The following is a 23,100-nucleotide window of genomic DNA, read 5'->3' on the forward strand; positions in this document are numbered from 1 at the left end:
CCTGAGGTGCCCATCTATGCCCGCTAGTAGCACTCTGTGGCAAGCAGTAACTCACCCGTGAAGGCATTGTATGACAAGCTTCTTAAGCTGCTTTGGAATTCCAGACGAAGGCTCATTTGAAGCTTCTGTGCCAGCGAGGGCTGCAGGACACCAGAGACGTGCACCCAAAGTATAAAAGGCTACAGTCCTTCCTCCAAATAGTAGGGAGAGGTTGTTCCTGACTGGTTTATCATCTGGGTATGCTCCCGGAGGGCACAAGGCACTAGGCCCTCAACTTGCCTTTACGTGGCCCACATGGTCCCCTGGGAGCTTGGATCTGTAGCCATGTTTTAGTCATGCCCCAGGGGCAATTGCAGTATCCCTCCTTCCCAGAGGGCATGTAAGGATGCAAAGCAGACATCCCAAGCAGAGCAGTTAGTTTGATAACTGCAGCTGTTAATTTGAGATCTGTGATAATTCTAGAGGTAATACATGCCAATTAGTGCTGACCTTCATAACCTCGGGTCGATTGCATATTCCCTATAACGCTGATGATACATTTGGATGTCTGTCCTGTTAACTTTCTATGGCACCCTGTGTTTCTGCCATGATGACCACAGATAACAGGGAAATGTGGATTTGATCTTGGGATCTTAAGTTGGATTCAGTAGCTCTAAGTAAAGATCCTGGCTAATCGCCCAATGGAATCAAGTAATTGGTTTGACATCAAACACAATAGGGTGGGCAAGGACTTTACTCCTACAGTATAAAAACATATTGCATCACAGATTCATCTCCTGGTCAGTCATAAGGGTATCCAAATATATGGATCAATTAGTGACCCCAAGAATTGTCAACTAATAGTGATGCTAGATGTTGATGTTAGATATTTGGTAGACTATTACTGTACCCTGAAGTTTGGACCCAAAAGTGTCAGTTTATTGATTTCATCCAAACAAGTTTAGGAAAGAAATGTCCTTCGTAGGATAAAATCATAGAACATTTATTATTAGCTAGAAAAGAATTAAGGTCCAAGCAACACCATTTTCCTGAATGCCATATTGACTAGACTGCTGCGTTCAACAAAGTTGATGGGCTCACAAAGTTGATGGAGATGTGATTTAAGGTTAGATCTTGGGAAATTGATACTTCACTTTTGAATTTTAGTCCAATTCCTTCTTGTGTTGTCCAAAGCATTCTTGATTTTTTTTTTTTTATGAATGGAACAGGACAACGAACATGTTTTGTTCACTACATGTGAACTTCATCATGCTGTGAAACATACAAATACATAGAGTATAAAACCACAAAAATCCTTCATAAAATCACATAATATATGGCAATAGAGCTTTATAAATATTGTTAGGTGTCCCATCCTTTTCTTGTATTTCGTATATGGTGTTTTTTCACTCGATTCTCTGCTTGTTTACTGTGCCTCAATATATATTTTCGGAAAAACATACATTTTTATGTGATTTTGGGCCAGATGCATCAAAAAAATGTTTTGCGATTCACAATTAGGGAGTCGCAAAACTGCACGCATGAAAGTGTGCAGTACACTTTCTGCGATTCCTAAAGGGTCGCAAAGGACCTACCTCATGAACATTAATGAGGTAGGTCGCAATATGCAACCCCCTAGGAATTGCAAAAATCAAAGGGATAGTCGCCTGCTGAGATCAGCAGACCACCATGCCTGTGATTGCTTTTAAATAAAGCAATTTTTCTTTTTTTTGTGTAAAGCAGCCTGTTTTCCTTTAAGGAAAACAAGATGTTTTACTATAATAAAAATGAAAAGCTGTCTTTTCATTTTTTAAGAGCAGGCAGTGGTCCGTGGGACCAAAGCCTGCTCTTAAAAATGCTTTTACAAACATCCATAAAGGGGAAGGTGTCACTTGGGGACCCCTTCCCATTTGCGAATGCCTTAGCACCGAGCTGATATTATGTGAATATTTTGCAACCGCATTCACTGTCACAAAACATTCATGCATACTGTTGAGATTCGTTATTTAGAAGGGATGCCCTAAACACGCCCCTTCCAAATAGCGAATCGGAAACCCGTTTTGTGATTCGGTAACAGGTTACCGAATCCCAAAATGGGGTTTGATGCATCGCAATAGCATTTTTTGCTTTCGCAAACGGGCCGATTCTGCGAACCGGCCCGTTTGCGAGGAGAAAAAAGCTTGATACATCTGGCCCCATATGTACTATTTTCATGGTTTTATACTATATGTATTTGTTTGTTTTACAGCCCTGATGAAGGAAAGTCCTGGCCCAGATGAAATGTACCATCCCTGTAAAAAATGCGCACATCTTTCAAAATCTAACTACTGTCTGTACTCCTTAACAACTGGTCCCAGACTACGTGTAGGTAAAACATAACACACTTCACACCAGTGTACTCATCTTCAAGTACCGTAGACTTGTCAAACCTTCCTCTCTGTAATTCCCAAGTTGCTTTATAACATGCAGCTCTTGTCAAACAAGAAAAGGTTCTTGACTAAAAGATTTTCTTTATTATAAACAGTTTGTTAGAAATGGCATTCCTGGTTGGCTGAGGTATTCACCCGCCACTCTAGTCACGGTGAACTAAGTATTGGTTGTCGAGCATCGCAGGTCTTCGTCATTAAACCGCACAGGCTGCGGATCTGTTGTTGTCAAACAGCCTCTGCACCGTCATTGAAGGGCAATGCACAGGTTCCTATTGGCACCAATGTGACAATGTGTTGGTTTTGTAGCAGAACAGCTTCAGAACACATTTCTGAGGCCCAGAATCAGAGGGGCACTTCAGAAAGGGTAAGACTCGCAGACAGCAGAGTCCATTAGCAGAGTTAGGAGAAGTCTTTGGTGTCCCTAACACTTCCGAAAACAGGAGGAAAGCCAACAAGCCCATGAAGAGCACTTGGAGGGAAGGCAGAGTCCAGCTCTCCTTCACCACAGTCCAAGAGAAGCAGGCATCAGGGCAACAAACCGAAAAGCAATCCAGTTGAATTTTAAGCAGCACATTAGTCCTTCTGGCAGAGGTTCAGTTAAAGATATAGAAGTATCTGATTTGAAGGGATCAGTGACCCAGTAATCATACTCAAAAGTGCCTTTGATGTGAGGGGTGACTTCTAAGCAGTTCTCTGGAGTGCACACAGATCCCCTTTACCCTAGTTCTGTCTGTCAGGCTATCTGTGTGTGTGTGTGGGGGGGGGGGGTAAGCAGTCCTTTGTGTGGTGTCTTGCCACTACCATTTGAATTATAAGTGTGAGACCCTGCACAGGAAGGGCCATCAGAATGCAGATGTATGTAGATCGGTACTCAGCTACACCTAGCCTTCCTGTGTTTGTGGCTGTCTGGAGGGAATGCACATAGGACAGCTGTCACCCAGTCCAGACGTGTATTGGAGAAAGTCTGTCAGGCACACAGAGCAGTAAGTGCAGAGAAATGTCCACTTTTTAAAAGTGGCATTTCTAAAATAGAAATGTTAAATTCCGCTTCATCAGTAAAATGTATTTGAGCTTATATAGCGCACAGCTACCCACAAAGGGTTTCCCGGCGCTTGCTTAGGGAACCCGTCCTGGTATTCCCCTGTGAGATAACCCTGGCAGGGTATCCACAAGGTGAAAGCCAGGCATCCCGCCGCGAGGGGCCGTTGTGGAGATTAAGCAAGCTATTGCCCAGAGTCGCAGAGTGTGAACCCGTGAGTTGAGAAGGCACCGGAGCGAGAATTATCAAGTCCGTGGAATATTTTGAGCTCAAGACCCGCCGAGGCGAGGAATTGAACCCTGGTCCAGGGCCGATCTCAGCTTCCGGGTCTGCCGCCTCTAACCACTGAGCCACACTTCTCTTAATTTCGTAATTTAAGGTAGTTGGTGTTAATTCTCGTAATTTAAGGTAGTTGGTGTTTGTTTGTTTTACACTAAAGGAGGATTTATCATTACCATTCCAAAGATATGAACAAGGAAAAAGCTACTCCTTTCTGATCGGGAATTGCAGCCTAAAAGTGTATTAAGGAATTCTCAATGCTGACCCAGGTGAGGGGTAGGCCTTGCAGTAGAGAAAAACAAAAGTGGGTGTTTGCCACTACCAGGATTTGTAAAGATTAAACATACATGTTCTCCCTTGTACTTACATGGCAGCCTGCCCTCAGAGTTACTTAGGGCCTTCCTTAGGGGTGACTTATATGTAATAAAAGGAGAGTTTAAGGCTTGGCAAGTGGTTTTAAATGCCAAGTCGAAGTGTCAGAAAACTGCACACACAAGCACTGCAGCCACAGACCTGTAACAGGTTTGAAAGGATACTTATGTGGATGGTACAATCATTGCAGCATGTCCACTAATAGCATTTGAAGTACAGGCCCTGGGTACATGGTATACCACTTTACAAAGGATTTAACAGCACAACAAATATGCCAATCAGGTATACGCCAATGTCCTCATGTTTAGGGGAGAAGCATATGCACTTTACCTCTGGTTAGCAGTGGTAAAGTGCACAGAATCCTATGGTCAACAAAAAGAATCAGCAGGAACAAAAGGTAAAAGGCAAAATGTTTGAGGAAAGACCACCCTAAGGATGACCGGTCTAACACAGTTATGCTTTTCTGAAGCTTTATTCTGTGATTCTTTCTCTATCACAGCCGCCCCAGCAATACACAGCATAATAACATTTAGAAATGTAATTTAAGGTAGTTGGTGTTTGTTTGTCTGCATCAGAGTTGGTAACACTGACACTAATCAAAAAAACCAAGGGAATGAGGATGCACACAACCAAACGAGAACTTTTTGTCAAACATCTCTTTATAATGGTTTTCAAACTTCTGAAGAGGATTATTAACACTGAGATGGGTTCATCCACCACCACCACATCCACCGCATCCACCACCACCACATCCACCGCATCCACCACCACATCCAGTGTTAATAATCCTCTCAGTGATTATTAACACTGATTTAATTTGATTTGATCTCATGTGATCTGGAGTGATAGTGGCATCTATGATTAAAGAGGCTGGAGTTTAAAAAGAAGCAGTTTTTTTACAGTTCTGTAGTCTGCAGGAAGCTGTCATATTTTTGGTGCTCAGGTAATATTGGTATTGGAGCATGCTCAAACAATGACGCATGTCTAGATCTCAGGTAAATCGCAGGTAATGTTGATAAGTGGAATGACAGGTGTCATGGTCTACAAGGACGCTTCTGTGATTAATCTTGGATTGACTTTGTCACGTGTGTGGATGAAATGTGAAGTTTTAGGAATGCATCTCTTAGTTTAACTTGGGCCTGTATAACATGTCTTATCATTGTTTCCTTTTTCCCTGCAGGCTGCTCTGAACATGCTTACACAGTGCCAGTCATTGGGATACAAATCGGATGGCATCCTGTGCACCGCCATCCATCCTGGCTGGGTCCAGACTGATCTCGGTGGATCAGCGGTAGGTACAAACATGCAATCCAGTGGCTTTTCTACTGATAAGGTGTCTGCCAAACTAAACTTACAAAATCCTTCCAAGGTCTTACAACCAGCATTCCATATTTTAAAAAAGCTAGTGTTTACTACCCATTGTAGTCCCCATCATCACCACAGGTTGTCTGCCCTATGGAGACATAACATTTTTTTAAACAATATTCAGGATCTGCACCTCTCTGGTGGACAGGGCCCTGTGTGGACCAATCTCCCTCAGGAAGAACCGGACATAATTATGTTGAAGGAGTCCACGCTGTTCTCGAGAACTCTTTACCTGCCAGTATGCAAAGGAGCAGTCCGAGCTGTGAAGTGGCCATTTGTCAACAAGTCAACACAATAAAAAGACCATAGAACAGCAAGAGTTGAAAAACACATACACCAGAAACAATAACTCTATCTTCAGCACCCCTGAAAAAAATGTGCTTGTGGGTAAATCACCCTCAGGTGACTACACTTTGCCTAGGATTACCTGTTTCCGCCAACCCATCATACCCTAGCTTCTGTAATATGGACCCCGCCCCCACAAATGTTTCTTTGCACCACACGCCATGTAAAAGATGCCTCTGCTGCTGTGAAAGTATTTCCTCTAAAGCGTTCCATTCTCTCTTGCTGTAGTTAAGATGATGCTAATGTACATGAATGTCATTTTAAGTATGATGCAGTGTGCCCCTTTACACCCTAGTTTGGCCTGTGACCTACTTAGATCCCAGTTTGGGCTATTTTCCATTTAGACCAAAATTTGGCCCATGCTCCCCATATGCCGGGTCCTCCTACTTATGTTTCAGTATTGCCTCTGTCCTTTGCCGCACCAGCTTACATTAGAGACTGATCTGTGTCCCAGTTATGCTCCAAATTGGCCTACAAGCACACTCTCAAGGTGTATGCACTAACGATTCCATCAGCAGCTCTTGAGGTGTTGATTGTATTCTCTGTTCAAAATACACTTGCCTAAATAGAGGAGAAAGTGAAATATACAGATGATTACTTCCCGTAAGAGGAAACTTCCAGTACAACTAATTCATTTTGAGTTAGGCCTAGCTGCCCGTCATCTCAAAGCATATAGTGCTATCTTGAGATGGGAATATAAAATTGCCACAGCAAGTACAATATGGCAGCTGTTAGAGGGAGTAGAAATTTGCCTATCACCGTAAAGGTAAGTTTCAATTCAATTAAGGACACAGAGGCGAGGATTATGCTTATATCTCTTTCCGCTTTATTAACATTAAATCTCACAGCAGCCAGAAAGATAAACCAACAAATCTTTGAATAGGAACAAAGAAAAAACGTCATCTCCCATAAGATCCAGGGATGCATCCTAGTATATAGTCCTTCTATTATGTCCATCACCATGCATAGTCCCATTTCTGCGTCTGACCTTCCTCTTTCTTCGTGCGAGTTACGCCAAATCATCAATGATCCTGTTTTGAACCATCATTTCCTAGAAGAACAAAGACAACGTAAGGGGTTCAAGAAACTAAATCTCTATGCAATGTACAATATTCAACAGTTGCAATATGAGAAACCCTATAACGAAACCCACTTACAACTAATACCCGAAAACTCCTTGAAAATATGAATGGGTTACTAACCATCATACGGATGGGTTCCCACCAACTGTGCCCCGGGTGGGACAATCCTCAGTGTCCTTAATAGAATTGAAACTTACCTTTACGGTGCTAGGCAAATTTCTATTCTATGTCCGGACCGGAGGCTCCCATTATGCTAGTTTAAAACTTACTTATCACAAACTGAGCCACATCCAAAACTGGTTTAAAGTAAAACCTTTTGAAGGTTGAGCCTGAAGACCAATCTGCCGCACTCATTAAATCCTCTAGACCTGCCCCCAGCGAAAACGCCTTTGAGGCAATCACACTTCTGGCTGAGTGGGCTCCCAAATAGTTTTGTGTCAATACCCGCCTCCTGCATGACCTAGCGCACCCAACTGGCTATGGTGGGGGAAGAGACAACCTTGTGCGGTTTCCTAAGAGCAATAAGAAGTTGTTGTTCACCCGGAGGGCGGAGTTCTTGAGTTATTTCTTACTATGCCTTAAGGCAATTCACCACACATAAATTTGGGGTGTCTTGAAAAGCCAGATATACTAAATCTTATACCCGGATGGTTTCATGTCGTCCTACTGTGAATACTACCCCATCTGGGGGAAAAAAACTCTCACCGAGATGTCCAGTGCCTGGACATCGGAAACTCTCCTGCAGGAGATTAGACATAAAAGCACTGCCAGCTTGGCTGATATTTCCTTCAATGAAAGGTACCTATTCGGCTGTCAAGACAAAAACAGGTTCCACACGAGGTTGACGTCCCATAGGGCAGAATAGCGTGGGTCCAGAGGCAGAGAAATCCGGATACCATGCAGAAGTCTGCAGTCAAATGGATGTTCCCCTACCGGAGCACCGTCTTTTGGGTTATGACCCGCCGAAATTGTAGACCGTATCACGTTTATTGAACGATACACCAGCCCCTCTGAAGCCAAATCTGCCAAGAATTTCAAGATTGGAACAACACCTGCGACCATGAGACCCAAACTCCTTCGAAGACGTCAGCAAACACATCTTGTCCAGGCAGCCCAATAACTTTTTGTGGTGCTATCCGCCCAAGCCTTTGACAAGAGGACTGCAGCCGGTCTCGAAAGGCCCATCAACGACCACCGCTGCCTGAAAGCCACCACACCATGAGAAGGAGTAAACCCTGGGTGACCACATGATGCAGAAATTTGGGTTCAGAAGCAGGTGAGGAAACGGGGGGGGGGGGGAGGGCATGTTGGAAAATCCTGAGAAAGCTCCAGAAGAACTGGAAACCAAACTTGCGATCTCCAACATGGTATTATCATGGTCATCTCTGCCCCCTGCCAGTGAATCTGGGCCGCCGTCCTCGTGCTCATCGAAAAAGGAAGAAAGGCTTCTCCCCTCTCTTCGCTCCATTCCTGAAGGAAGGCTTTTGTGGAGAAAGCCATTGGGTCTGGTCTCCAACTGAAGAACCGTGGGACTTGGCAGTCCAGACATGACGTGAAGAGGTCCACAGAGAACAGTCCCCACACAGACTCCACACACTGAAAAACCTGAGGATCTAGTTTCCAGAGACTGGTATTGTGAAGATGTCTCGAGTGCCAATCTACAATCTGATTGTTCTGGCCCGGAAGGTAGTCTGCCATGACCAAAATGTGTTGAGCCAAGCAGAAACCCTAAAAGTCCTTTGCCAGGTTCGCCAAGGCCCGAGATCGAGGACCTCCCAAGCGGTTTACGTATTGAACCGCCGAAATGTTGTCCATCTTTAAAAGGACACAAGACCTCACTTTGTCTTTGGTCCAACATTGCACCGCGAAAGAGCCTCCCAGAAGCTCCAGACGGTTGGTGAGAATGTTCTGCTCGTCCAGTGACCAAACTCCTGTGGTGGAAAAATCCCCACACCGGGTGCCCCAGCCTGACCTGCTGGCATCGGATTTTATGATATCGTCCGGAACGAAGCCGAAAATTGCCCGACCAATCCACGCCTCCATGTGGGACAATGACTACGCAATCGCCTTCCTGGCCTCTGCCGAGAGCGGGACTGAGTGGTCTTATGACTATCCTCTCCTCAGATGATACGCCTTGCAGCGTTGGAGGGCCCGATAATGCTGGGGCCCCGGGAAGATCACCTGAATAGATGAGAAATGAAGGCCCACTAACCTGGCCAGGTGTCGAAGGGAAGTGTAAGGTCTGGAGACTGTTTGTCGCAATTCGTGATGAATCTTGGCCATTTTCCCGGATGGCAGACTCAACGACGCGTGGATGGAATCCACCACAAATCCGAGAAACATCACCTTCTGAAAAGGCCTGAGAACGGATTTGCTCTCGTTGACGATAAATCCCAGACTCAGTGAAAGAGACACCGCTTACTGGAGCTGTTTGGATAAGGTCCAGGGGCATTGTGCAATAAGAAGAATAAGTACATGATCATACTTATGCCCTGAGGAACTCCACTGCCCGATGAAGCACCTTGGTGAAACACCATGGAGCTGAGGAAAGGCCGAACAGAAGGGCAGTGAACTTGTAAACGAGATCCCTCCAGCAAAACTGCAATAACTGCCGATGTGGGGGGTGGATTGGAATCACCAGAGGGGAATCTTTTAGATTCAACCGCACCATCCAGTCGCAAGGAAGAAGGACATCTCGGAGGAGATGTATTCCCTCCTTTTTTTAAATGGTGGTATACCAACCACCCATTAAATTCTTTGCGATTGATAACTGGTCGGCGTCCCCCATCGGGCTTGTCCACCAAAAAGATTTTGCTGAGGAAGCCATGAGGGTGTAAAGCTGATTGGCAAATGGCCCCTTTGCGAAGCAGCTTGGAGACCTCTTTGTCAATCAGTTGTGCCTCGAGGGAATTGAAGGATATTGGCTGGGGAAAATCCTCTTGACAAGGGTTTTCGTAAAACTCTATATGAAAACCTTGAACGGACTGTAAGACCCATGCGTCTGAGGTAATGGTCGCCCTAGCATCCCGTAAGACCGCTAACCAACCACCGATGCGAACTTGGTTCGCCGATAGAACACTTACTGCTGGCATTTCTGTAGCCAGCATTGTTTTTGAATCCTTTGCGACCTCTGAAGCGTTGGCCTCTCGTTGGGTAAAAATTGTTGTAGTTCACGCTGGAGTTATACTACCCGTGACCAGAGCCTTGTCCCCTTGGGGGCATCTGTTGGAAAGCACGGCCGGAAAAGCGGCCCCTGCCTCGGCCGGCCCCGTGAAAAACTCGCTGGTTGAAGACCCTTTTAATATTAGATTTGGCCTTATCCAGCGAAGTATATGTTGCTACAAATTTGCCCAACTCCTTTACATTGAGTCTCTGAAAAGACCCCCCCTGGCCCACCGCCCCGCGGAGGCCAAATCGCCTAGCCTAGGGTCAAGCTTGATCAACAGCAAGCGGCAACGCTCCGTTGATAGGGCACAGTTAGCACTGCCCATAAAAATTATGGCTCGTTGCGCCCAGTTAGAATGGACCTCTCGAGAAGTAGGTGACCCTGCGACCTTAGTTTCCTCAGCGATGTCCGAAATTTCTGTCATGGGTCCAGTGGTGTCAAAGAGCTTATCCTGGCATGACTGCCAGGATCTATCTATACCTGTGGATCCTTCATGTATTTTGCACGGAAGGTGGCCATTTTAGAGTCCAATTCTGGAGGGAAGGCAACCTTGTCATATAAAGTGGTCCTTGGGCACTCTGCCCTTAGAGAACCCCAAGCTTCCTTTTCTAAGGGTTTATGTAGGTGACCCGTGACAAACTTGGCTACCTTGTCGCCGGGAGCCCAGGCAACCATCGGGGGTGAATGAGCTCATCTGGGTCCAACATACCGGAGTCTTCTCCCGGTGTCGAGGAAAGAATGACTGCTGGGCGCTAAGGCCGTGAGGGGCCCGCCTCTTCATCCGAAACCCCCTGAGAGCCCTCATTCTCAGATTCCAGGGAAGCTGGGTCTGGGGTGCCCTGAGGTTCGGCCACCGGTGTGGGTGGCGGTCCCTTGGCTAGGAAAGCGCTTTTAAGGTGCGCAAAAGCATCTTTATTCTCCCCTTCAGTACATTTCTTTTTGGGTGGTGGGGGATCCTCTCCAGACGCGGCCTCAGCTGAGGGTATATGGAGCTTTGTGCACGCTTTGCCAATTTTGTGCATTTGTGGACAATCCTATCTGAGAGGCGCTGCTCAATAGGGCCAACCACCTCATTCACTACCCTATAGATGGAGGAGTCCACTGCCTCGTAGAAGTTGTCATCCCAAGGTAAGTAAACCTGGACCTCCTCCTCCTCGTAGTAATCATTCTCTGGTTCCATTATCACATTTTGGGTAAATGAATAAAGTAAGGAACAACAATGGGACCCTTTGTCAACTTCCCCTTATAATGTGTGCTGAACACTTTTAATATACAGGTTTGCCACACCAAACCAAATTGTGGCAGATCAGAGGACTGCAAAACTTTTGGGCAGTCCTGAGGACCAGAGTTAGACTTGCACCACCTAGAATGCGCCAAAGCCCTCTGATTACTGACCGGGCTGCTGCCGCACCACGCCTTCGTTGGAGATTGTGCAATAAAGAAAAAAAGCGTGTAAGCGTAACATGAGAGGACCCACTGTACAGATCCCTGCCGGGGCGTTGGTTTTCACAAATGCGAGAAAATACAACCCTTTAACGGGCATCAGGTGATGGCAGCGGGCACAAGGCTCGATGGGCTCGCTTCTCGCAGCACAGCTATTCCTCTGAGGAGCTGCGTTGTGAGACCAACAAGACAAGTCCCCCTAGCGGCCCTACAAGGCACCGCAAACAGCATGGCGCCGGCCGTGTAAGGAGCAGGAGACACTCCCGCGGCCGGTCAAGGAATCTGTCAAACAAAGATACAAATACATACAAGCAATCCCCAGGCTAACATCGACCGAAAACAGTGGGGTTAAAATGCATTATCAGCACAATATCAGTCAGAAAACATGAAAGGCTCAAGGAAAGAAAAAGCTGACTTAACTGGCTGTGAAGCAGCGAAGAAAGAGGAAGGTCAGACACAGACAAGGGACTATGTATTGCATGGTGATGGACATAATGGAAGGACTATATACTCAGATGCCTCCCTGGATGCTATGGGAGGTTGAGTTTTTTTCTTTGTTCACATTCACAGATTTGTTGGTTTATCTTTCTGGCTGCTGTGATATTTAATGTTAATAAAGCGGAGAGAGATATAAGCATAATCGAAGCCTCCGGTCCTGACATAGAATTATGGTTGGATGAATCTCACAGGTACACAATAATAAATAATGGTAACCTGGTGTTTACACATCAAGGTCTTATACCTAGGCAGAAAAAATCCTATATTTCTCTAATAAAAATGTTGACAGCAAACTCCTTACAGCAGATCTTGACTACGTTATACAGATATAGCATTATCAGTATATCTCTGAAAGCTTCCCATCTAAAAGGATGCAACCTTATCTGCTGCTTCTTGTGAACCATAATTTATGTAGGCTCAGTCTAAGATTGCAGGACCTCAAATTTCAGATTAATCTGGGAAAATGATATAAAAACTTTGATTTGATTACACTTTATCCTTTATGCCAGACTGCAATTCAAGATTAGAAGCATGTTTAATTTATTTGTCCACCATTATATTTATGACCCCATTATTTAAAAGAATGTTTTCATTACTTCACATTTACACACAAAACATGCTCTTTTATATTTGTAATCCAATAAATCAAACCTATGCTCATAGGATTTTTAATATCAGTAAATGTTTTCTAATTCTGTGATGTACATTTGAAGTGGTTAACCTCTAATTACTGGCCCTTCCCCCAAGCGCTGAGTCTTTTTGGGATAGTTCGCGCTTAAGGCTCCATAACTTTTTAGGTTTTGCCTGTCGAAAGCTGCGCAAGCAGCGTTTCGCGCAGGCGAAATCTAATGTTAGAACTCGTATGGGGGACTTGAACCCACCCCTTCTTCCATTGGCTAGCTCCATAAATGGAGGCTAGCCATTGGAAGACATGGTTGTCAATCACTTTTTCCCGTTCAGAACGCGAATCGTGGGCGTTTCTGACTCTTTTTTTAAGTCCCGCCCCTTGTTGCCGTGTGTCCCGGGCCGCGCTGTGATTGGCTGCCGGCCCGGAACACCCCCATGACGTCATTCCCTGGGCCGCGCTGTGATTGGCTGCCGGCCCGGGACCCGACTTGTTTCTTTTTATCTGCGACCCTGTTATCTGCATGCGTGTGGTCTGTGTATGTAGTTGTGCAGTGTACTTCAGATCTGATGTTACTCTAGTTTTCCAAGTGGCAGCAACACAAAGGGTAAATATGCGAATGGCGATTTTAATTCGAGGTTTTCTGACGGAAACTGCCTCACTAGTTGTCAGTTCTCGAAGTTTACAAATAACGTGTGCGCGATGGCGTGAGAAGTGGGAGAATGTGTGTGTGTGTGTTCTGTGCACAATGCCCTGGAATGGAGAGCAGCAGTCGGAACACGTTGGGATCAGGGTGCACGGCCTCTCGGATGGGGGTGCTGGTAGAACTCAAATGAGGGGGTATATAAAGGGCGAGGCACAAAGATTTACATATGGGTGATTCTGTATAGGGGAGGCGGACGGAGTACATAGGGTTAAATAGGCACGGGGGTCATATCTTATTGTAAGAATGGGGTGCACTGGGTAATAAACAGACACGGCGGCATATCGTGACATGAGAATGTGCAGATAGCGTTACACTGGAAGGGCATCTTACTATAAGATCGGGGTACCCGGGGTTATATTAGGGTGGGCTGCATACCTTTACATAGGGAGGCACATAGGGTTCTATAAGGCTGCATTAGAATATGGGTCGATAGGGTAGAGGGCGAGTGACGGCTGCATATCTTGATATGAGGACGAGGTACACTTCAAGCCAGGACGACGGACAGTACAGTGTGTGGTAAAGCGGGTACCAAGGCCCCTAGAACGCGCCTCTAGGAGCCAGCATACAAGGGGGACGGCGGCCGAGCTTGAAATGCGGGTTCGAAGGACCTATGGCGGTACGGAAGAGGATAGCGCGGGTGGATGTTTATATACCACGTGGATTAAATGAAACTTGTATGATACGACAGGGCAGGAGGGCCATCAGGCCTTTGGTACAGGGTGTGGGCAGCACCGCTTGCCACCCGCAGGACTAACGTTGTGTTTATAACGTCGTGGTACAGTTTGAATAAACATTGTTATGAGGATGACATAACATGGTTGTAGGGGTGGGCGTAATTTTTTATAAGAATGTGAGCCACCTTGTCATAATGCTGGAGGTGTCCTGTTCTTTAGAAGGATGGAGGTAAGATAGGAAAGAACTCTCATGGGAAAAAAATAACTACTTGTGATTTCTAAACACAGTGTTAATGTTTACATTTTGGGGTTTGACTAGAATTCATCAGAAATGTTGTTTCCGGCGAGCATTACTTCCGTGGCACATGTCTGCCGTAAATATGTATGTAAATCAGCAGTGGATGTTCACCATTATCGTCACACCGCCTAATCATTTCCAAAAAGCTTTGTGTAAAGATCAATCCTTCCAGTTTAGTGGGTTAAGACCAGCTATATTTGTGAATGCGCAGCTGTTGCAAAAGTCACCGTGTGTTAACCTCTCCAGGGCTGCTCCAATTGTACACATTTAGAACACCACCTTCAGAGGACCTGCAGTGGTAAAATGTCTTGGCGTGACATTCCATGCCATGAGCCAAAATGCATGCATGAGCTACTCACCCCCTCCCCCCCCCCCCCATGTTGGTGCGTGAGCTCCTCACCCCCCTCCCCCATCGCTGCTTGTTGTTATCTTTCCTACTCCTGCCTGGTGTTACTCTTTCATAACAATGCATTTTCAGCTCTGTGTGCGGAAAATATTGTGTCCTCTTAGATTTTCTTGAAAGAACTCTCATGTAAAAAAAATAACTACTTGTGATTGCTAAACAAAGTGTTAATGTTTACATTTCGGGGTTTGACTAGGAATCCAATTACTTGGCTCGCTCTTTCATTAGTATTTGGCAGGGAAATGCAGCTGTCAACCACGTGTTGGTCCTACCAGGGCTTTTAGTGTTTTTTTAAAGTACTTATTTCTTCGTTTTTTTCTCACATCACCTCAATATTTAAGTACACTTTATCCTAAGGTATTCCCCTATTCTCGTTCCAGAGCTGTTTGGGCATAAACTACAATACCCCTACCAGGATAAAAATCAGGTGCTGGCCATTCCCGGCTGTGCTCTCTCTCCGCTTCATGTGTTACGCGCTGGCTTTGCTCGCTTAGTCGCTGAGACTCCGACTCATGTGTTTGCTTCTTCCTCTGCTCTCACAGTTGTACCCTTAATGCATGGCCCCTCTCTTGTGTCTCCCTTCCGCCGTCTTGAACCAGCGGACTTGGCCGCTCCGGGATTCCGGTTTGAAACTTTCGAGTTTGTATATTCCTCCTGTAAGGTACCTTTTGCTACCTCGTGTATTTTGTTTGCTCACAATTGTCACTTTTGCCTCATGTAACTTAACGTCTGCTTTTGTAATTTGTTCACTCGTAATCTTCTCATGTATCATTTTTGTTTCTATTGTGAAGCGCTGGATTTAGCAGTGTCACTGTTGTGTTATAGAACTCGTCTAAAAGTAATTGCTGTCTGCTTAGCTCTTCCAGTAGGGTACAATATATCTCACATTTACGAGTTATTAAGCTATTGCCAATGTAAATGACAATGCATTTATTTATCTGTTTTCAAAACCAACACATAAATAAAAATTTTGTCATTTACAATGCCAATAGCTCTAACTTTTGCAAAGGCGAAACCGTTGCATTGTAAATGCTTGTTTTAGGTTGAGGCTACCGTCTCACTGCGTAAGCAGTGGGCTGAGCCGAAATTTTATGTTGTGTAGTATGGGGGCTTGAACAGGCCCCTCTTCTCCATTGGTTGGCCTTGTAAATGCTGGCCAGCCATTGGAGGAGAGGAGCGTCACTCAGTTCAGGCCCCGCCTTGACGCGATTCGGGGGCGTTTTTCTCTCTTTTATTAAGCCAGCCCCTTTTCTAGTGGTGGGCGTTACACCCTCCCTCTCGCCGAGGTCCCAGTCTGACCTAAACACGCCCCTCAATCCAAGAATATATGGGCGTTTCTCCGAGCCATTTGTGAATGACCTCGGAGAAACATGGTGGTGTGGAGCGCTCCTCTCTTGCCTTCCCAGATCGTAAGGCAAGAGAGGAGCGCTCCACACCACCATGTTTCTCCGAGGTCATTCTTAAATGGCTCGGAAAAACGCCCGTCATTTGGGGGGTGCGCAGGGTGCCATTTTACCAGCAGAACCCCTTCTCACGCAGGTAGAACTTCATGCGCTCTGGGGCCGGCCTTTGTAGAGACAGATAGACTGGAAGCAGCGCTTTCGAGCCTTGTGATCCTGGGGATACGGTGCCACAACACCAGAAGGCGTGGGCCCATTTCATGCGGCTGCCTGCCTCTTCTGGGCTGTCGATTATAATATTGAATCCATACACAGTGCACATCATAAACTGAATCGTTTTGAGAGCGAGTGAAGGCATTTTAATACTAAACTCCGTGATGCTTATTTAATCGACCTCAAAATGATGACAGGCAGATTCAGCATGCACTGAGCTATCTTAGCTTCAGCGCCCCATTTACGAGACTTGCCCAGCATGGGACCCTGCAGGGGCGTGGCTAGGAATAGTCCTGTAGGTGCAGTGGCACCGGGGCCAATTTAACCTACGTGGGCTTCTAAACTCCAGTCATTGCTTTACTTTCATACCCAGCCGTAGGACAGAGGGCCTGAGTCCCTTGCTTGCACTGCGGTCCGCACCACCTTGCCACGTCACTTGTTCCTTGAGGGCCAGATCAAAGCCATATTTAATTACGTCATGTTGTTCACATTAGTATAGCTTACAGGGTGGCCTTGGTAAGGCGTAGCAGATATTTTTTTGGTAGTTTTTTTGTACTCCTACGGAGGCCCTACCGGCTGTTCCGAGATTCGAACCGAAGACCAGACTCTGACTGGGCTCGTGCACACGTTCTCTCAGCAGTGTGACACGTGTGTTAGGAAGTCTCCCTCAATGTGTTACACTTATTGTGTGTGCTGATTGTAAATGCTAGGTTAAGCACGGTGAAGCCCAGTTACCTGTACACCGCAAACCTGTGCTGCGTAACGTGAGTGGAAACGCTGGTTTTTGTTGGTACAAGGCATCCAGCTGTACGGCAGGCCTGTGCTTTGCTTCGGGATAGCCTTATACACGGCTTGTCTTCTGTCCTATCGAGTCTTGCTGGTGTTTGCAGTTAGCAACTCCGGCTGCTTCACAGAGCAAAATACACAAGGCGTTCCCAATAAACAGTCTGTCTCCCTGTCATGGAACTCTGATGTTGGCAATTACTAGACAGAGTATTTGTGCTTAAGTCAGATGATCGCCCTGTAAAAGCATGTTTTTATAGCTGCCGGCAGCGAATAAGGGCAGCTTAAATGAACTGCACTCAAAGCTTCTGATAGGCCATTGCTTTTAGAGTTGGCTAAACCTTTGCGGCCCCAAAGGCAAATTAAATCTACTCCTACGAACAGCAAACCCTACAACCACAGATCTAGTTTGGAACAACTCTTGACACCATCACATGCACAATGTGGCGCTATGGCATCTAACTTGCTAAGCATTTGCATTCACAACCCCACACTCATGTCAAATTGTACTGAACTTAGACATAACATATCTATTTATATATATTATGGCAGCAGATCCACAAAATTGCCAACAATGACCAGACATTTAAGGACTACAGGAAGCCGAACAATGGACAGCCGCACACCCCAGCCGAACAAAACAAATAATCTTTGGAAGGATCGTAGGCCCAGGAGGGCCGCCTTGTAGGTTGCTGAAACACATTCACATTGTTACTCTGAGTTTGAGGTTGGGAACAGAAACCACAAAACATCTGCTGTCAGAGGCAGGGCCGCCTTTCATTCCTTCGCTGCCTAATGTTTTGATTAACAGAAGTGCAGCCAAAAAATAAACCTCGAGGGCGACAGCGGTTGTTCCCGCCAAACATTGCCAGGTACACTTCTTCAACGGTTGCACAGTAATGCGTTCATTTTTTTTCTATATAGACATTTATGCAATACTTTTGCAGTTTCAAACTCCGGTAAACAATAAATTCGACTACTCTCCAATTAACCAGCCTCGGAAGGATGGAAGACTGAGCCTTCCTTTTCCGTCAGGACAAGACCTCACGCCCTGCAAAACACCGCATTTGTCGGAGGGTTGGCGGGGTGGTGGTGAGACAGATCAGTGACTCTCACAAGTGTTGTGGATATGGGTTGAACATTGGGACAGGCAATTTACACCTTCCTTCAAAATCCCAGCGCTGCTGTTTCAGAGGTGAAGGGCACGCGTACGAGGTAGTGCCAAATCACAACCCACTCCGAAGTGTGCTCCTCATCAAGGAACACTGAAGCCCTTGCGTTTAACTGCAGCTTTATCGCCGGGTACTAACATGCAGCACGGAACTCGAGTCAGTGAAGACAGATACCAGAAGCCGTGACACAGCCTGTTGTGCTGTGCACACATTTGCAGCAAATGGGGAAAGGGAGCACATGGGAAGCTCAGACTAGCCACTAAAAACGGCAGGGAGAAGGTAACTGATTGGAGGTGTGATGTCTAGCAGAGGTGGGAGGTCACAGGGCAGAGGGGCGATGCATGCAAACTTAAAGGAAAAAACACCTTGTTAGGTTTAGGCTACCGTCTCACTGCGTAAGCAGTGGGCGGAGCCGAAATTTTATGTTGTGTAGTATGGGGTTTGAACACGCCCCTCTTCTCCATTGCTTGGCCTCGTAAATGCTGGCCAGCCATTGGAGGAGAGGAGCGTCACTCAGTTCAGGCCCCGCCTTGACGCGATTCGGGGGCATTTTTCTCTCTTTTTTAAGCCCCGCCCCTTTTCTAGTGATGGGCGTTACACCCTCCCTCTCGCCGAGGTCCCAGTCTGACCTAAACACGCCCCTCAATCCAAGAATATATGGGCGTTTCTCCGAGCCATTTGTGAATGACCTCGGAGAAACATGGTGGTGTGGAGCGCTCCTCTCTTGCCTTCCCAGTTCGTAACGCAAGAGAGGAGCGCTCCACACCACCATGTTTCTCCGAGGTCATTCATAAATGGCTCGGAGAAACGGCCGTCATTTGCGGGGGGGGGAGGGCCTGGCGTCACCGCTGTCTGCACTCCCCCCCCCCCCCCCCTCTTAATCTAGGATGCGGTGGCAGGCAGCTTGTTTTACGACTTGTGCCGTGATAAAAACGCACCCCTGGCTCAGGTAGAGTGGCTTCCCCCACCCCCAGATGTCTCGCAGGGAGCCCTGATCTTCCCAGCGAGCCCCCTGTCTCCCTCAGAAAACCTCCAGCATCCCCAAGTCTCGCACCAGGCGTCTCCCTAAAAATAGGGAATGTCTTATAGCCACAGCTGCAGACTTGGGAGCTTCGAGTCTCGGCGTCGACTCAACATCCTGTGATTCTGGGCAACTCACCTAATCTACAAGCAAAATAATTGGTGCTCATGCAAAAACGCTCCAATGGCCTTGGACTGAGTTCGCTCTACACAATTTTTGTACTTTTAAACATTCTTCAAATTTACTCTTTACAAAATGATGTCACTGTCATAAGGGTTATTTTACTGCAGATTTTGCCAAATCACTCAATTCACCGAGAACGGTGCCAGGCTAATTCGACATGTTTTGATTTTTTTTTATAGTGGTTTCGAGGAAAAGATTACAAGTTACTCTCCTAGCGACCCACCAAAACGTTGCCTATATGATACAATTAATGGATAGCATAGGTCATAGGACTAAGAGTTGTGCCCTGCATTTTCTTTGCAAAAAAAAAAAACTAATGTCTATAAATAGATGCTTCAATAACCTTATTTAGTTGCGATGTACGATAAAAAAAGAACGCAGCAAAATTATGTTTAGAATTTACCTTCCAGCAAATCCGTTCACATTTTATGTTAAAATAAACGTTTGCTGCTGACATCTACTTTTATCTGAGAATAACAAATTGAATTTTCACAAAACTAATTTAGCCTTTCGTCTTTTAAGGTGAGTTAATTCTCTTCCATTAAATTGAGTGCTATTTCTTAGGGCAATTGCCGAGCAGGAAGCAGTGGATACCAGAGGCCTGTAAAGGGCTCAAGAGGCGCGCTCGGTGTGTGTATATACAGTAATATATACGGTGATCCGATTACACGTCGCATCACACATCTCTCCAAATAAGGCCCAAGTAATCCCGCTCTACTGCAGTAAACAAGTCAAAGACATTGAGGAGACCCGATTCATCACAATTTTATTACGTTTTATTAAGTTCTGCTTTTTCAGCTCAATTCAGCCATTTCCTTGTCTCCACACCCTGAAAAAGTCCCACAGTTATTAAAAATACCATGGAGCGTAGCGCTGCATGAAAATACTGGGCGCTGCGCCGAGCAATCGGGAGAGAATTGTGCAGCGTTGTACTTACTAATATTATTTTAAAATGCTGTGTTAGCGCAACACTAAAGAAATATGCCACATCACCAAGGGCAGAGAGTAGTGTCTTCCATCAGATTTAAACTCGAGGCGCTCCCTGCAGGGCAAATGTTTACAAAAGGGGGAGTGACACACAAGGCGGAAATTACACCTTGTGCATGCAAAGGTCACTGAGATTCAGCGGGTCCACTGTCTTTCCCCGGCTTCATGTCATGCCAGAAGAGCCCATGTAGGCACAGCATCAATGCCAGCATTTCTTCATTCCACATCCCTCACTTCTGGTTCTTCATTCTGCATCCCTCACTCCTAGTTCCTCATTACGCATCCCTCATTCCTTGGTCCTCATTCCCCATCCTCACTCCTAGTTCCTCATTCCGCATCCCTCACTTCTGGTTCTTCATTCCGCATCCCTCACTCCTAGTTCCTCATGCCGCATCCCTCATTCCTTGGTCCTCATTCCGCATCCCTCACTCCTAGTTCCTCATTCCGCATCCCTCATTCCTTGGTCTTCATTCCACATTCCACATCCCTCATGCCTAGTTCCTCATTCCGCATACCTCACTTCTGGTTCTTCATTCCACTTCCCTCATTCTTTGGTCCTCATTTCTCATTCCTCACTCCTAGTTCCTCATTCCGCATCCCTCACTCCTTGGTCTTCATTCCACATCCCTCACTCCTAGTTCCTCATTCCGCATCCCTCACTATTAGTTCCTCATTCCGCATCCCTCACTCCTGGTTCCTCATTCCGCATCCCTCACTCCTGGTTCCTCATTACGCATCCCTCATTCCTTGGTCCTCATTCCCCATCCCTCACTCCTAGTTCCTCATTCTGCATCCCTCACTTCTGGTTCCTCATTCCGCATCCCTCACTCCTAGTTCCTCATGCCGCATCCCTCATTCCTTGGTCCTCATTCCGCATCCCTCACTCCTAGTTCCTCATTCCGCATCCCTCATTCCTTGGTCTTAATTCCACATTCCACATCCCTCACTCCTAGTTCCTCATTCCGCATCCCTCACTTCTGGTTCTTCATTCCACTTCCCTCATTCTTTGGTCCTCATTCCGCATTCCTCACTCCTAGTTCCTCATTCCGCATCCCTCACTCCTTGGTCTTCATTCCGCATCCCTCACTCCTTGGTCTTCATTCCACATCCCTCACTCCTAGTTCCTCATTCCGCATCCCTCAGTCCTAGTTCCTCATTCCGCATCCCTCAGTCCTAGTTCCTCATTCCGCATCCCTCACTCCTGGTTCCTCATTCCGCATCCCTCACTCCTAGTTCCTCATTCCGCATCCCTCACTCCTGGTTCCTCATTCCGCATCCCTCACTCCTGGTTCCTCATTCCGCATCCCTCACTCCTAGTTCCTCATTCCGCATCCCTCACTCCTAGTTCCTCATGCCGCATCCCTCATTCCTTGGTCCTCATTCCGCATCCCTCACTCCTAGTTCCTCATTCCGCATCCCTCATTCCTTGGTCTTCATTCCACATTCCACATCCCTCACGCCTAGTTCCTCATTCCGCATACCTCACTTCTGGTTCTTCATTCCACTTCCCTCATTCTTTGGTCCTCATTCCGCATTCCTCACTCCTAGTTCCTCATTCCGCATCCCTCACTCCTTGGTCTTCATTCCACATCCCTCACTCCTAGTTCCTCATTCCGCATCCCTCACTATTAGTTCCTCATTCCGCATCCCTCACTCCTGGTTCCTCATTCCGCATCCCTCACTCCTGGTTCCTCATTCCGCATCCCTCACTCCTAGTTCCTCATTACGCATCCCTCATTCCTTGGTCCTCATTCCCCATCCCTCACTCCTAGTTCCTCATTCTGCATCCCTCACTTCTGGTTCCTCATTCCGCATCCCTCACTACTAGTTCCTCATGCCGCATCCCTCATTCCTTGGTCCTCATTCCGCATCCCTCACTCCTACTTCCTCATTCCGCATCCCTCATTCCTTGGTCTTCATTCCACATTCCACATCCCTCACTCCTAGTTCCTCATTCCGCATCCCTCACTTCTGGTTCTTCATTCCACTTCCCTCATTCTTTGGTCCTCATTCCGCATTCCTCACTCCTAGTTCCTCATTCCGCATCCCTCACTCCTTGGTCTTCATTCCACATCCCTCACTCCTAGTTCCTCATTCCGCATCCCTCACTTCTGGTTCTTCATTCCACTTCCCGCATTCTTTGGTCCTCATTCCGCATCCCTCACTCCTGGTTCCTCATTCCGCATCCCTCACTCCTGGTTCCTCATTCCGCATCCCTCACTCCTAGTTCCTCATTACGCATCCCTCATTCCTTGGTCCTCATTCCCCATCCCTCTCTCCTAGTTCCTCATTCTGCATCCCTCACTTCTGGTTCCTCATTCCGCATCCCTCACTCCTAGTTCCTCATGCCGCATCCCTCATTCCTTGGTCCTCATTCCGCATCCCTCACTCCTAGTTCCTCATTCCGCATCCCTCATTCCTTGGTCTTCATTCCACATTCCACATCCCTCACTCCTAGTTCCTCATTCCGCATCCCTCACTTCTGGTTCTTCATTCCACTTCCCTCATTCTTTGGTCCTCATTCCGCATTCCTCACTCCTAGTTCCTCATTCCGCATCCCTCACTCCTTGGTCTTCATTCCACATCCCTCACTCCTAGTTCCTCATTCCGCATCCCTCACTTCTGGTTCTTCATTCCA

General features: G+C 46.6%; 1 protein-coding gene across 1 annotated transcript in view; it reads left to right on the top strand.

The window, feature by feature from the left end:
• The window catches only part of LOC147676816 (uncharacterized), a 162,754-nt gene that overhangs the window by 112,158 nt on the left and 27,496 nt on the right, over positions 1 to 23,100 (top strand). Inside the window, exon 5 of the mRNA XM_086945232.1 lies at positions 5,279 to 5,389. Coding sequence (XP_086801358.1) covers positions 5,279 to 5,389 — 111 coding nt within the window. The remainder of the gene's footprint in view (positions 1 to 5,278; positions 5,390 to 23,100) is intronic.

Source organism: Lissotriton vulgaris, chromosome 12 (assembly GCF_964263255.1).
Source record: "Lissotriton vulgaris chromosome 12, aLisVul1.2, whole genome shotgun sequence".
Taxonomy (NCBI): Eukaryota; Metazoa; Chordata; class Amphibia; order Caudata; family Salamandridae; genus Lissotriton; species Lissotriton vulgaris.